The following is a 15,951-nucleotide window of genomic DNA, read 5'->3' on the forward strand; positions in this document are numbered from 1 at the left end:
TAGTAGTTTGCATTTCCCATACATGCTTGAATGTCAAACACCAGGTATTAGCGCTGTACATGTGTTGACTCTCCACTAGCAGCTACAATCTTTCTCTTTCAATGGTCCTGGTGACACAGCTCAACACTGGGATGTAGGAGGGTCCGAAGGAGCCAGGCACCTATCCTAAAGCTTTAGAGGGTAGGCTCCTCCCCTACTGCATCCCTGGACTCTTCAGTTCGTGTTAGGTGCCCACTGGAGTGGGTACTATTCTAAAGGGCTGCGGGAGCAGCCGAAGAATTAGAGTAGTTAGGGAATTTTTATTGTTTTATTAACTTTCACCCTAGCTAGGTAGGCACAGTGTGAGGATTCTCATAGTGAATCCTCACACTGCTAGCGCAGCAGGAGCTGACAGAAGCGCGTCCTGTCAGCTCACTGTGCACAGGGGAGACGCTGTCTGGTCTCCCTGTGCAGCGCTTACAGCCTCTTTTAAGAGGCTGCCTGGGCTCCGGAGTACCCTGAAACCGGCTCCACGTTTAGGTGGGGATCATGGGGGACAGGCGCTCCGTGATGGTGGCGGCCATTTTATGCGGAGCTTACACGCTGAGCTCCTATATTGAGAGGACAGCAGCGTTGTGACAGGCATGTTCCAAGTGGTCCCCAGTCGAGGGGGAGACACTGGAACTAGGAAATCCTACCTAGGGAGCGGCTGACTGGGGGTGGTTGGCGCCAAAAGTCACGGACCCCGCAGCAGCAGGGACTTTTGGTCTCTTCCCTCACTCTGACTTTGGCGCCTTTCAGAACGCTTGCAGCGGAGCTGAGCTGGCTTACTGATCCTGGCAGAGTGACTTGGATTTCCTGGGCATCGTTTCCCCGCAGTTGAAACCAACAGACAGCTAAGTGATTGGGTGCATTTACTCTGTATAAACGCTGGTACATTGTTTGCACTGTATATATTTATATATTTCACTTGCATCATGTCTGAGCATCAGGCTGTGGTTTTGGGGGAGGGAGCCCTTAGTGCACTGAGCGCGTGCAATGTTTGCACACAAAAGTTTGTCCCTGAGCAGATGGCCAAGGGGGGCTTATGTATTACTTGCGCTGATGTGAGACCCATGGGCAGTGAATCCCATAGGGCAGAGCAGATTGAACCCGCGTGGGCCAGGGCCCTAGGCAGGTCAGTAAACGCTTTGGTGCAGCTTCTGGACAGGCAGAGTGATGTGTTGGTAGAATCACAGAGACCTATGCCATCATCTCAGCAGTCTTCTGGCTCCTTGCCTCTTACCCAGGCAGATCCTGCTCTTATTCAGGTGATGCAGGATACTGCTAAGGGGATCAACAGGTTCAGTGAAATACTGGACAAAATAGATGTTGATGATACAGGGACCCCTAAAAGGTCTTATACTATGCCTCCTGTGGTAGATGAGGAGGAGGGAGCGTATACTGACATCCCCTGGGATCAGGGTGATGATTTTGAAGAAACCTCTTCTGCTGGTATAGAGGATCTTATTGTAGCTGTGAAACAGGCTTTAAAACTGTATGTAGAGGATAAAACTCCTGTTAAAGGTGTTTTTAAGCGACAGCGGAAGGAAGCTGTTACTTTTCCTTCAGATGAGGGGTTGCAGGAATTGTTGGAAGGGGCTTGGAAAACCCCGGATAAGAGGCTACAGATGCCTAAGAGATTCCTTAGTCTGTACCCCATGCCAGAGTCTCATGCGGAGCTCTGGGAAAAGGTGCCTGTTGTGGATGCTTCAGTGGCACGTTTGTCCAAAGCTACGGTATTGCCAATACAGGGCGGTGCAGCTTTTAAGGATTCTGTGGATAAAAAGCTGGAGGGAAACCTCAAGGCTATTTTTGAAGGGGTGGGATTTACCCTACGGCCCCTTATTGCTTCAGCCTGGGTCTCTAAGGCCATGATAGAATGGGCTGGCGAATTATGCACCATGCTGCAGGCTGACCCTGGTGCGTTGCTTCTAGCAGAAAAGATTAAAGCTGCTGCAGAGTATGCGGTGGAAGCAGAGGAGGAAGCTCTGAAAATGGCGACCAGAGTGTCCACAGTCTCCATTAATGCCAGGAGAGTGCTCTGGCTTAAGGCCTGGGAAGCGGACAATGAGTCCAAGAAGGCCCTAGAAATGTTAGCTTTCAAGGGAAAGTTACTTTTTGGTACTGAATTAGAGGAGATTATAAAACAAGCCACGGGCGGAAAGAGTACATTTCTGCCGGCTCCCTCAGCAAAGCAGACGTCCAGATTCTCTGCTTTTAGGCCGTCCTTTCGGCCCTCCCCTAGAGGTGGTGCGTCCTTTCGAGGACAGTCTTTCAGGGGAAAGTTTGTCCTCTAGGGGCAAGACACAAAAGTCCAAGTTTGGCTCCTTTCACAAGAAGCCTGCCTCCAAAGGAGAAGACAAACCCTCCGCATGACTGTCAGGGGATGTGCCCGACAGGGATAAAGGTGGGGGGGCGTCTCACACACTTCAGAGACGCATGGGCTTCTCTAGGCCAGGATGCCTGGTTGTTAGATATTATAACCCAGGGTTACAAAATCCCTTTCAGAGGTCCGCCTCCGAAGAGGTTCATCCCCACATCCTTGCCAAAACAGGCGCTCCTTCGCACAGCTCTTATGAGAGCGGCTCATTCCCTTTTGGAAAAAGGGGTGGTTACTCCGGTTCCCAGGGCAGAGTGGAAGAAAGGCTTTTACTCCACGCTGTTCCTGGTGCCCAAACCAGACGGGTCTTTCAGACCAATACTAAATTTGAAATCCCTAAATGTTCATCTATGGGTAGACCATTTCAAAATGGAGTCCTTGCGGTCAGTACTCCTGAGTTTGGACCAGGGAGAATTTTTGGCGTCCATGGATGTCCAGGACGCATATCTGCACGTTCCTATACACCCGGAACATCAGACCCTGTTGAGGTTTGCTATAGGAGACCTGCATTTACAATTCCGGGCGTTACCCTTTGGGCTGGCAACCGCACCAAGGGTTTTCACCAAAATAATGTCAGTGATGGCGGCGGTGTTGAGACTCAGGGGAATCACAGTAATACCCTATTTGGACGATCTCCTGTTCAAAGCAGAGTCAGCAGCCATGCTTCAGAGTCACTTGGCAGAGGCCATCAGTTTTTTTGCAGGCTCACGGCTGGATTTTAAATTTGCAAAAATCTCAGTTGATACCATCACAGAGGCTCCAATTCTTGGGGGTCATACTAGATACCCATCTCCACCGGGTATTTCTCCCGGAGGTAAAGGCCAGGGACTTGGTCACCTTAGTCCAGGAGATTCTCAGGGCGCGGAGCATTTCAGTGTGGAGGTGTCTCAAGCTCCTGGGGAAAATGGTGGCGTCGTTCGAGACGCTTCATTATGCCAGGTTCCATTCTCGGGTGTTCCAATGGAACATTTTGTCAGCATGGTCAGGGAACACTCTGACCATGAAGTTGGAGATGATAGTGTTGTCTTCGGACACTCGAGATTCCTTGAAATGGTGGACAGATGTGAATTCCCTTCAGTGGGGCCGGTCATTACAGACCTGGGACTGGTTGGTAGTAACTACCGACGCCAGCCTAAGGGGCTGGGGGGCAGTAGTCCTGGATCTCAGGCTGCAGGGCCTGTGGACGTCAGAAGAATCAGTATTACCAATAAACATCTTGGAGCTGAGAGACGTCTGGAAAGTGATTTCCTTGGCGGGAGACAGGTTACGGAACCTCCCTTTGAGGATTCAGACAGACAATGCCACAGCTGTGGCGTATCTGAATCACCAGGGAGGTACACGCAGCAAATTGGCCATGTGGGAGGTGTCCAGAATCTTCCTATGGGCGGAACAGAATGTTCCTGCTGTATCGGCTATATTCATTCCAGGAGTAGAGAATATAGAAGCCGACTTCCTGAGCAGGGAGGAGCTCAAGGAAGGGGAATGGAGCCTACACCCTCAGGTGTTTCAACAGATCACTTTGAAGTGGGGAACTCCGGATGTGGACCTGATGGCATCCAGGTTCAATCATCAAGTGCCCAGGTTCTATTCCAGAACGAGGGATCCACTAGCGGAGGCAGTGGATGCCATGACCACTCAATGGCAGGGAGATCTTCTTTATGCATTCCCTCCAGTACCAATGTTAGCGAGACTTTTGAAGAGAATACAGGACCAAAAGGTTCCGGTGATCCTTGTGGCTCCAGATTGGCCAAGGAGGTCTTGGTACTCGAGACTTCAGAGGTTGTCTGTGGACTCATGGCGTCTACCTCTGAGACCAGATCTGCTAAGACAAGGCCCATTCAATCACCTGGATTCCGATCGATTGATTTTGACGGCCTGGCTATTGAAGCCGCCATCTTGAAAAATAAAGGGTTTTCTGAGGCAGTAGTGCAGACTATGATAAAAGCCAGGAAAACTGTATCATCGGCAAATTATTATAGAGTCTGGAAGACTTACATTAGATGGTGTGAGAGGAGAAAGGCTCACACATCTCACTTCAAGTTATCAAGAATGTTGGAATTCTTACAAGATGGTTTTTCATCGGGCCTAAGCCTTCAGTCACTGAAGGTGCAGATTTCGGCCTTGTCCATCTACTTTCAAAAAAGGATAGCCATTTTGCCGGAAATTCAAACATTTTTACAAGGGGTATCCAGGTTGAAACCCCCATACAAGCAACCAGTAGCGCCTTGGGATCTGTCACTGGTTTTGGATTGCCTTCAGAAGGCACCATTTGAACCTTTAAGGTTGGCGGACTTTAAGTTTCTCACGTGGAAGTTAGTGTTTTTGTTGGCAGTAGCATCTGCTAAAAGAGTGTCAGAGTTGGGAGCTTTGTCATGCAAATCTCCCTTCTTAATTTTTCATGATGACAGGGCTGTTTTGAGAACAGTACCTCAGTTTTTACCAAAGGTAGTTTCTGCCTTTCATTTAAATCAGGAGATAGTTCTACCTGTGTTTCAACCCCCAGAGGGTTCTAAGAAAAGGGACAAGTTGAAGACTTTGGATGTTGTACGTGCTTTACGCATCTATGTGGACAGAGTAAAGAGTGTTAGAAAGACTGACACATTATTGGTACTGTATGACATACACAAAATTGGTTGGCCTGCATCTAAGCAGACTATTGCTAGGTGGTTGCGATCTGTGATAGCCTTTGCATACACCAAAGTGGGTAGGCCTGTACCGGCCAGAATTAATGCGCATACCACCAGGTCAGTTGCCACCTCTTGGGCGGTTCGACATGGGGCCACAGCTGAGCAGGTTTGCAGAGCTGCCACTTGGTCATCTGTTCACACCTTTGCCAAATTCTATAGATTCCATGAGTTCGCGTCGGAGGACGCATCATTCGGGCGAGCTTGCTGAGAGCTGCAGACCTGAGCGTACCCTCCCAAAGGACCGGCTCTGGAACGTCCCAGTGTTGAGCTGTCACCAGGACCATTGAAAGAGAAAAAGGGATTTTTGTAAGAACTTACCGTTCGAATCCCTTTCTCTGATATGGTCCTGGTGACACAGCGATCCCTCCCTTACGCTCAGTAAGTATGCCAGAAGTTTCATGATGTTCATGTTAAAATGGTTAAAAGTTAACAGTTTCTGTTATAAAATGTGCATATAATATGTGCAGGCGTTTGTACTGAGTTAATGTATTCCAGTGGCTTTGAAAGATTGAACTGAAGAGTCCAGGGATGCAGTAGGGGAGGAGCCTACCCTCTAAAGCTTTAGGATAGGTGCCTGGCTCCTTCGGACCCTCCTACATCCCAGTGTTGAGCTGTGTCACCAGGACCATATCAGAGAAAGGGATTCGAACGGTAAGTTCTTACAAAAATCCCTTTTTATTCTACTACATTATGTATAAAATGTTCTCCATTGTAAAGTTTATATTGGATGTGTGCAAAGCGATAGGTTTTGTTTCATATTGACGCATGCAGTTTGTTTGTATCATGATCTCCTCAATCTACAGTACTGTGTAATAGGTTGGTACGTTAACATGTTCACAATATACAACTACAAATCCATTTATTGGGATCTTTTATAAGGAAAGCACGAATACCTAAATGTAAAAAAAAGTAACCAGCTAACACTGTAAAATCACAAAAAATGTGGTTTAACCCCTTCCTGACGCAGCCAGTTTTTGCCTTCCTGACAGAGCCCTTTTTTTTCAAATCTGACATGTATCACTTAAGTGGGGATAACTTTTTTTTGCTTTTACTTATCCCAGTGATTTTGAGATTGTTTTCTCGTGACACATTGTACTTCAAGTTAGTGGTAAATTTGGGTCGATACAGTATGTGTGTTTTTGTGAAAAATACCAAAATGTTGTAAAAAAAGCAATTTTAAAAATGTTAAATTTTCTGCTTGTGAGACAAATAATCAAACCACTCAAAATAGTTAATAACTAACATTGACCATATGTCTACTTTATGTTTCCATCATTATTTCAGCCTCCTTTTAATTTTTTTGGACACTAGGAGGCTTAAAATATGAATAGCAAATTCTCAAATTTTCAAGAAAATTTCAAACACTGATTTTTTTAGGGACCAGTTCAGTTCTGATGTGACTTTGAGGGACTTGTATGTGAGACACCCCCATAAATGATGCCATTTCAAAAACTGCACCCCTCACAGTATTCAAAACAGCATTTTGGAAGTTTGTTAACCCTTTAGGTGTTTCACAGGAATTAAAACAAAGTGTAGGTGAAATTTCAAAATTTCATTTTTTTTGCAGATTTGCAATTTTAATAAATATTTCTAAGGAACACAGTAGATTTTACTAGAGAAATGTGACTAAAAATTGATTCCCCCAATTCTTTTGTTTTCATAAATATCCTATATGTGGCCCTAGTGTGCACGTTGACCAAACCACAGGCTTCATAATAGAAGGAGCACCTACTTGATTTTGGAGCCTCCTTTTTATGAGATTATTTTTTAGGCACCATGTAGGTTTCTAGGCACCATAAGATGCTAAAAGTTAGGAACCCCCCCACAAGTGACCCCATTTTGCAAACTACACCCCTCAGGGAATTCATCTAGGGGTATAGTGTACATTTCAAACCCCCAGGGGTTTCACCAATTTTGATACAACTGGGCTGTGCAAATGAAAAATTACATTTTTTACACAAAAATGCAGTTCTGGCTCAAAATTTTTCATTTTCACAAGGAATGAAGGAGACAAAGCACCCCAAAATCTGTGCCCCAATTTCTCCCGAGTACGGCAATGCCTCACATGTGACCAAAAAATACCAGTTGGGTGCATGGCAGGACTCAGAAGGGAAGGAGTGATTTTTGGATTTTGCAGCTCAGATTCTGGTGGAATGAATGGTGGGTGCTATGTGGCATTAGCAAGACCCCCGAAGCACGGTGAAATGATTAACCTAATAATCCATAGATGTGTGGTATATTTTAAAACACTCCTTTATACATAGGCCGGGTTTGTCGGGGCAAGTTTCACAGTGGAAAATAGTATCCTTTCTTATTCCCTTTTTATAGCAAACTTTGCACCTTTTTTGTGTCCTGCCCTTTCTTGCAGTGGAGGGGATTTCGTTCGGAAAATGCTGCCCCTGGTACAATACGGGGGCCAGTACTAGAAGTACTGGGGTCCTCTGCCTGCTGGTTCCCAAATATTAGGCCCTTTATGACTTCCTCTTGAAAGTGCATAAATGTCCCCCTCTGGCTGGTAGAACGGAATAGCACGTAAGCGTTATACAGTGCCATCTGAATGATATACACGGCCAGCTTCTTGTACCAGATTTTTGTTTTCCGCAGGGCACTGTACGGCTTCAGTACCTGATCTGAAAGATCCACTCCGCCCATGTACTTATTGTAATCTAGGATACAATTAGGTTTTGAGGTGTGGGTACTGGTACCTCGTACAGGGATGGAGGTGGTACTGTCTCCATGAATTGTTGTCAGTATAAGGACATCCCTCTTGTCCTTATATTTGACCAACAACATATTTTCGGTGCGTATTCCCCTGCTTTCACCCCTTCCCAGTACTTGGGCAATGTGCGTTTTTGGGAGGCCTCTTTGGTTCTTGCGCACAGTACCGCAAGCTGCTGTACCTCTTGAACCAAGGGCCTTAAACAGGGAGATGCTATTGTAAAAGTTATCCACATAGAGGTGATAACCTTTATCCAGGAAGGGGTGCACTAAATCCCAGACAATTTTTCCACTAACACCTACGAGGGAGGGGGGGCATTCTGGCGGTTCAATTCTTGAATCCTTCCCTTCATATACCCTAAACCTGTGGGTGTACCCTGAGGTGCTTTCACACAGTTTATACATTTTTATGCCATACCTTGCCCTCTTACTGGGAAGGTACTGGCGGAATTTAACCCTTCCTTTAAAATGTATAAGGGACTCGTCGATACAAATAAATTTTTCAGGGATATACATCTCTGCAAATTTGGCACTGAAATGATCAATGACCGGCCTGACTTTGAATAGCCGGTCAAAGGTGGGATCATCTCTGGGTGGGCACTGTGCATTATCGGTGTAATGTAAAAATTTAAGGATTATCTCAAAACGAGTCCGAGTCATGGCCATACGGTAAAATGGGGTGCTGTACAGAACATCTGTACTCCAATATTGCCTAATTTCTGGCTTTTTTACTATGCCCATATGTAACACCAGACCCCAAAACGTCATCATCTCTACTGCATCTACAGGGGTCCACCTAGCAAATGATGACGTGGGGTTTTGAGCAATAAACTGCTGGGCATATAAATTACTTTGGTCCACCATTAAATTTATAAAATCATCAGAGAAAAATAATTTGAAAAAGTCATAAAAAAACTGCATAAAAAAACTGCATAAAAAAAATTATATCAACCCTGTGCCAAAAATGTTGTTCAGTGATGTACGTCACTGATCAGCGGCCACAGGACACCCACAAAAGCAACGTGGGTGTAAAAACAATTAAAAAAAATATACCACAGCACTCTTCAAAAAAAAAAAACTATTTAAAAAAACTGCAGAAAAAAAATTATATCAACCCTGTGCCAAAAATGCTGTTCAGTGATTGTACGTCACTGATCAGCGCTCAGCGGCCACAGGACACCCACAAAAGCAACGTGGGTGTAAAAACAAAACCCCACTGCACTCTCCAAAAAATCTCCGCCCCCCCTGGGCATGCAGGGACATGTCTGCTGTCAGGGACATGCCTGACTTTGAATAGCCGGTCAAAGGTGGGATCATCTCTGGGTGGGCACTGTGCATTATCGGTGTAATGTAAAAATTTAAGGATTATCTCAAAACGAGTCCGAGTCATGGCCATACGGTAAAATGGGGTGCTGTACAGAACATCTGTACTCCAATATTGCCTAATTTCTGGCTTTTTTACTATGCCCATATGTAACACCAGACCCCAAAACGTCATCATCTCTACTGCATCTACAGGGGTCCACCTAGCAAATGATGACGTGGGGTTTTGAGCAATAAACTGCTGGGCATATAAATTACTTTGGTCCACCATTAAATTTATAAAATCATCAGAGAAAAATAATTTGAAAAAGTCATGACGTATATATACGTCATGTGTCGGGAAGTACATCCCGGCCATGACGTATATATACGTCAAATGTCGGGAAGGGGTTAAAGACCAGCAATTAGAAACCTGATCTTTTGAAGGCCCACATGTGTGACCTGGCTGCTTCCGAGACCAGAGAATATAATGTCATCCACAAAACTATTGTGGCTAAACCACATGCTCATCTCAATATGCTGCATATTACTCTTGTTTGCTGCAGAACATGAACCCATTACTTTATTACCTCAGACCTCCTAACATTGTCCACACACACCATACCTTTACAGTTAGAACCTAATGAGGAAAGAGGGATTCAGAAACACCTACCTCCTCTGCTGTATGATCTCCCTTTGAATTAATTTTTGTTGTGATCCTTTCACAGGGGAATCGCAAGACTTGCAGCAGTTATTGCTGAATACTCATCTTAGACGAGTACTACTTGAACTGGACCAGGTAGAGAAGAAAGAAGAGGCACTAAAAGAATATATGCAAGAGCCGCTATTTGTAGAATTTGCAGACAAGTGTTTGTCTATTGTGGATAATGCGGAAAAAGAAAATGTTTTTCAAGATTGATGGTACTTTTGTTTTACAATGGTCCAAGACATGTAGGTCATAACTGTCATTTTTCTGCATTCCTTTTACAGTATCTTGAGCAAGATGTCAGGAAAAGGATTTTATGATTTATGGAAATACAACATAAAGTATAAAGGCTAGTTATTGGAATGGTAAACCACTAAAACTTATTGGGTGAAATGTAATAGTGAGAGATTTTAGTAAGAAATCTCCAGTGGCAATCATTTACACTGCAAAAGCAAACTTGTTTTGCAGTGTAAATGATTGCAGTACTTATACGTTAGTTGGGCACCCAGTAAGCTATTTGCTTAGTTTTACGCGTCTCCTCGCGGGACGCACTGCGTTCGCCACACTATATGAAATCAACACCATGCCGACATGGATAGTGGGTTATGAGCGTACTAACTATAGTGGGCGCCCAACTAACCTATAAGTACCATGATTGCCGCTTTAAAAAAACCCTGGAGGTTTCTTACTAAATCTCTCACTTTCTGATTCTCTTATCCTATTACATTTCACCCCTTGTGTCTATTTGCAGTTAGAGGTCTGTTCGGCAATATAGGCCTGTAGAAAAGCAGATAAGTGCTGCAGGCAAAATAAATTGTATTTTGCAAGTTTCAAAACAGTGGGGCCCATGCCTTACCATAAGTTAGATGCTAAAGAAAAAAAAAAATTGTGGTAAATGTTTCAGGAAAGTTTTCAGTTTGACAGTTAATGGCTCCTTACAGTTTATTGTGGGAGATAGTCTGTGAACAATATTCCTATGGAATGATTTCACTACCTGCTGTGTGTGTCAAGCACAAAGGCACCTGTGACTTGTGTTACTGTAATACAGGGGCAGGAAATGTGTGGCACTCCAGCTGCTACAGAACTAGATGATGCCTACCCATGATGTATTGCCATTTTTTTGCATGTAACTGTTACTCAAACTAGCAGGGCATGCTGTGATATACCGTTCCACAGTAGCTGCAGTACTATGTTGCCTACCATTGCTTTGAGTGTAAGGGGTGAAAATGTTTCAGCCATTATTATGCAACAATTCCATATTCCTATCATAAACCCACATACACTGAATGGGTAAATAAACCAGCAATGATTCTTAAAGGTCTTATGTACCTGTGCTTTTAGAGTAGCGATGGGGAATTGGTGGCCCTCCAGCTGTTGTTGAACTACACATCCCAGCATGCCCTGCAACAGGTTTAGCATGGCCAATTAGAAAAACTGCAGGGCATGCTGGGATGTGTAGTTCAACAACAGCTGGAGGGCCGCAAGGTCCCCATCCCTGTTTTAGAATAACACCAACTGTATTTAATTTAAGATTTAATAGTATATGCACAGTGTTTTGGATAAAATAAAAACATTTGAATTTATACTCTGTTATTTTACACCGGTTATGTAGGAATGTGCAATCTTAATGCTGTTTGTACAGCTTTCAGTGACACCGATCCCTAGAAGAATGACACTCCATATATTATACATGGATTTCTAAACAAACACTTTATTAGCTTTCATTCTGCTAAGTTTAGATATGCTGCGTCGAGCAGTAATATTTTTTTCTGATTTGTGATTTCTGTTTTTGAGCTGTTACTTATTTAAATAAATGCAATTTACAGCTGTTCGTGACTTCCATTAAAGTGATACATTCTTTGGCAAATGCTTCAGAATCTGATGTTTTTGACCATTTCATAATTTGACATGGAGCTTGCTTGTTTACCTTTTATAGAAATAATTGGTTATAAAATGGGTGTCTAATAAGCCTCTAATTTAAATGAAACTTTTACATATACTTAGTAGGTTTATTAACATATCTGTATTCCTTCTGGAGAAGCAAGTAGGTTTATTAACATATCTGTATTCCTTCTGGAGAAGGCAAGAACAATATATTTGCACCTATGCGGGTGTATTCAATGTGTGCCGATATTTCCAGCAGTCGGAAACATCGCCACTTGTTGAAAGATTATGTCGAATTTTATGGTCAACCTATTGAGGTGTATTCAATGTCGCAGCGAGCGGCCGGCGAGGGTTTAACAGCGAGGATTGCTGAAAACCAGCGATCCTCGCTGTTTAACCCCCGTGCCGGCCGCTCGCACTATGCAACGTACTGGGGAAATCCTCGCCGTCACAGGACGGCGAGAATTCCCCAAAACAGCGAGACCCGCGGCTGCTGCAGAAAACTCGCTGTATTTAGCCACGGGTCTCGCTGATTCTGGAGCCGCATCCGCCAATTCCCCCTCGCTCAAAAAACGGAGCGAGGGGGAATTGGCGGATGCGGAGGCTGCGTTGAATGCTGTCAGGGTGAGTGGTGACAGCGAGCAGGAAGCCCTGCTCGCTGTCACCACTCGCAAACAGCATTGAATACCTGCCAATCAATCTGACTGTCAAAAAAACACTTGGATTGGCAAAAGGCTGCAGATTGGAACATTTAGCAGCTGTTTACAACGATGCAGATTTGAATTTTAGAAAAGTTGAATCTGCATGGGCAAAACACGGCTTGATTTGAATAGGTGCCAATATTTTAACACACATTTAATAAGCCCCCTATGTCTTTTCCTTACTACACATTTACAGTATTACAGAATTGACAATGCTTGTTCTTGTGCAACTCTTCCATTTTAGATTTTTTTTTTTTTGCATTAAACTGTGCATTATAAATTTTTAAGAAGATCTTTATAAATGTATTACAGTTTACTTGCATTCATTAGCTAATTGTAGTACAGAAATAAATACAGATTGTGACAAATTAGGGTGTAGTATTGTATGCTAAAAATGGTTTTGCCATTGGGACTAATTTTAGAATACATACATACTGTAGGTTAATGCAAAATCTCGTTCAAATTGTAAATATGATCAGACTAGATAATAATCCGGTAAAGTCTGGGTACAAATAAATCACGGTGTGCTCTAACATAGAACACTTTTGCACAGACCACATAACCTACTATTAGAAATGTCTTTTGTACAGATCCAATTCCTGTATATAAAAATGAGATGTCATATAATAAATACATGTTTAAAAAAGTACCAATAATAGCAGCGCTGTAAAACAGTGCATAATCATTTCAGTCTGAAGGAAGAAGTTCATTTTCTAAATAGTATTAAAATCATATGCGCTTATAACCAAGAATCCTCTTCAATTTACTTTTTCCAGCAAAATCTCATTAAATCCTGATCGGCCACAGTTGAGCGCTGCTGGACATATGTTGGCAAAATGCAGTGGTGACCGCTTGTAGTGAAACTTCACAGATCCCTGCAGAGAAATAGAGTTTACATAGAAGATATAACTATATATAGAATTTGTTTTCGGTAGTACAAGAGAAAGTTGGTGAAAAATGACACCTTATAAATTATAAGAGAATTATTCATTATAATTGCAAGAAAAATGTGGAGTTTAGCATGCTACAAATTGAATCTGGAGTACATAAGACAAATAGGAATATACTAACAATACTCTAATGCTGGCCACACATCAGACCAACTTTCCTCCAACCATCCAACTAGTTGCTTGGATGGAATAAAAATATGGTACTGGATGGGAGCAAAGGACAATCATAAATGTGTTCAAAAACCCAGGAAAATGGACAAAAACATTCAGTCAAATTGTTTAAATCAAACTGGTACAACCACAGTACTGTGTCTGAGTGACAGTTTTTGTCCTTTTCCAGATTTTAGGAGCAAATTTCTGAAGTAAATATTACATTTGCTCCCATCCAGTACCATATTATTTTATGGTTGGAGGAAAGTTGGTCTGATGGCGACTTATCGCTGCAGCACAAACAAATCACTGGCAATATGGTCGCCCAGCAACCATATTGCCATTGATATTGCACCATGTGCACTAGTCATGGGCAAAGCGATTAATTGAAATGAGTTGAGACACAAGGTTCATCGACGTGTGTTGAATCGTTGACTCGGCTCTCGAGTCACTACTCATATGGAATTGCAGGCACAGGGAGACAGTGCAGGGCTCACAGCACACTCAGGGAGTTGCAGAGGCTCAGTCACTCAGTGTGCAGGGCAGACAGGAAGTAAGAGTGGCTGGGCTCACAACTCATATGGAATTACAGCAGGCACAGAGACACAGTGCACAGCTCACAACACACTCGGAGTTGCAGAGGCTCAGTCACTCAATGTGCTGGCAGACAGGAAGTAAGAGTGGCTGGGCTCACAACTCGTTTGGAATTAAAGGCACAGAGCGAGATAGTGCTGGGCTCACAACACATTTAGTGAGTTGTAAAGTAATGCTGCTGCTGCTGTCTCGACTCATCCAACAGTGCGTGTCTCAAATCATGCAGTCAGCTTAATGATTTGAGACACTGAGTCGAGACAGCGATTCACTAGCCATCTCTAGTGGGTAAACAGCTTTAGGTTCCGTTATGTCAGGCATGTCCAAACTATGGCCCTCCAGCTGTTGTGAAACTACCAAGTTCCATCATGCCTTGCCACAGTTTTGCTATTATGGAATGCTAAAACAATGGCAAGGCATGCTGGGATGTCTATTTTCACAACAGCTGGAGGGCCACCGTTTGGATATGCCTGCGCTATGTGGAGAGGGACAGGACTCACTTCTGTTTGCTTCCAATCATAATATATTTGTGGACAACCAGCCCTGACCATTAATAATTTGAATTGAGCCTGGACCACCAAACTAGGGCACCCCTGCAAGTGCTCCAAGGCACACCATTTGGGAATTACTGCTCTAAGCATTCACACTTTAAAATCTTAACCAGAGGTATATTTATTTATAACACTGTGGTTTATAAAGTGAATTTAAAAGAAATATTAATCCAAAAAATAGGCTTTGGATGTAAAATTTCTTAACAAACCAGCATTGCAAAGTTAGGAAAATATTTTCCTATAACGGCAGACAGGGTTATGATACATAACTACCACAGCCACACAGCTACTTTAAAATGCTGCACATAAATTGTGTGTGTGTGTGTATATGTATATATAATATATCTATTATTTATTAACAGTTTCTTATATAGCGCATACATATTACGCAGTGCTATCCATTTACAATGGACTGTGCATGATTATTGCGAATACATCCAACACTGAAGATCAACTCTAGAAATTGCTCTTTACTATATATTATTTAATAATCTGGTTGGTACTATTTATGGATTAGGTTGCACACCCCAATAACGGAAATGCTTGGCTGGGTACCCTCAACGTAGACACAGACAACGACAGGGGAGGGGGGGGGGGGGGGCGGCACTCTCAGCAAAAAACAGACAGGATATAAAAAACATAAAAAGAATACAATTGGGCGCGATCACTTTCAATTACTCCACTACCCAGTGTATGTATCATCCTACATGATGGCGGTGTGGAGGCGGTCAGAAAATGTTTGGTCAAGGGTCCATACTCTGGACCACTAATTGAGTTTGTGTTGTCATTGCTTAGGGTTGTACTGGAACGTAACCATTTCCTATATGATAAGGAGTTCTTTTACCAACGCTCAGGCACGGCCATGGGCTCAAATCGAGCGCCAGGGTATGCTAATATTTATATGGATGAGTATGAGAGACTCCACATCTTGCCTGCCTTTGGAGAACACATTAGGTATTATTGTAGATTCATAGATGATATCTTTATTGTGTGGCAGGGCAGTAAGGATGCGTTTCTGGCCATGATTGTAACTTTGAATTCCTTAAGCAGCCCAATAAGGTTCACAGCAGCAATTGACCCGCAAGAGATGAGCTTCCTGGATGTCCTTATCTTCAAGAAGGACAACAGGTTGGCACACACACTTTACCGTAAGCCTACGGACAGAAATACACTCTTATCTGCTACAAGCCATCACCCGGAGTCCCTGAAGAATGGGCTACCCGTATCGCATTTTATGCGTGTTTTAAGAAACAACTCGGAAGAGGACCTGGCTGTTGTACAGATTGATGAAGTCAAGCAGAGATTTCTGG

The 15,951-nt window shown here is 43.4% G+C and overlaps 2 protein-coding genes across 2 annotated transcripts in view; one reads left to right on the forward strand and one right to left on the reverse strand.

Annotated features, from left to right (window-relative positions):
- ZNHIT3 (zinc finger HIT-type containing 3) overlaps window positions 1–11,681 on the forward strand; it is a 57,539-nt gene extending 45,858 nt beyond the window's left edge. Inside the window, exon 5 of the mRNA XM_083173186.1 lies at window positions 9,837–11,681. Coding sequence (XP_083029312.1) covers window positions 9,837–10,027 — 191 coding nt within the window. The 3' untranslated portion in view covers window positions 10,028–11,681. The remainder of the gene's footprint in view (window positions 1–9,836) is intronic.
- The window catches only part of MYO19 (myosin XIX), a 198,245-nt gene continuing 193,628 nt past the window's right edge, over window positions 11,335–15,951 (reverse strand). Inside the window, exon 24 of the mRNA XM_083173175.1 lies at window positions 11,335–13,274. Within this exon, the coding sequence (XP_083029301.1) occupies window positions 13,158–13,274 (117 nt within the window). The 3' untranslated portion in view covers window positions 11,335–13,157. The remainder of the gene's footprint in view (window positions 13,275–15,951) is intronic.

Source organism: Crinia signifera, chromosome 2 (assembly GCF_055691185.1).
Source record: "Crinia signifera chromosome 2, ASM5569118v1, whole genome shotgun sequence".
NCBI classification, from domain to species: Eukaryota; Metazoa; Chordata; class Amphibia; order Anura; family Myobatrachidae; genus Crinia; species Crinia signifera.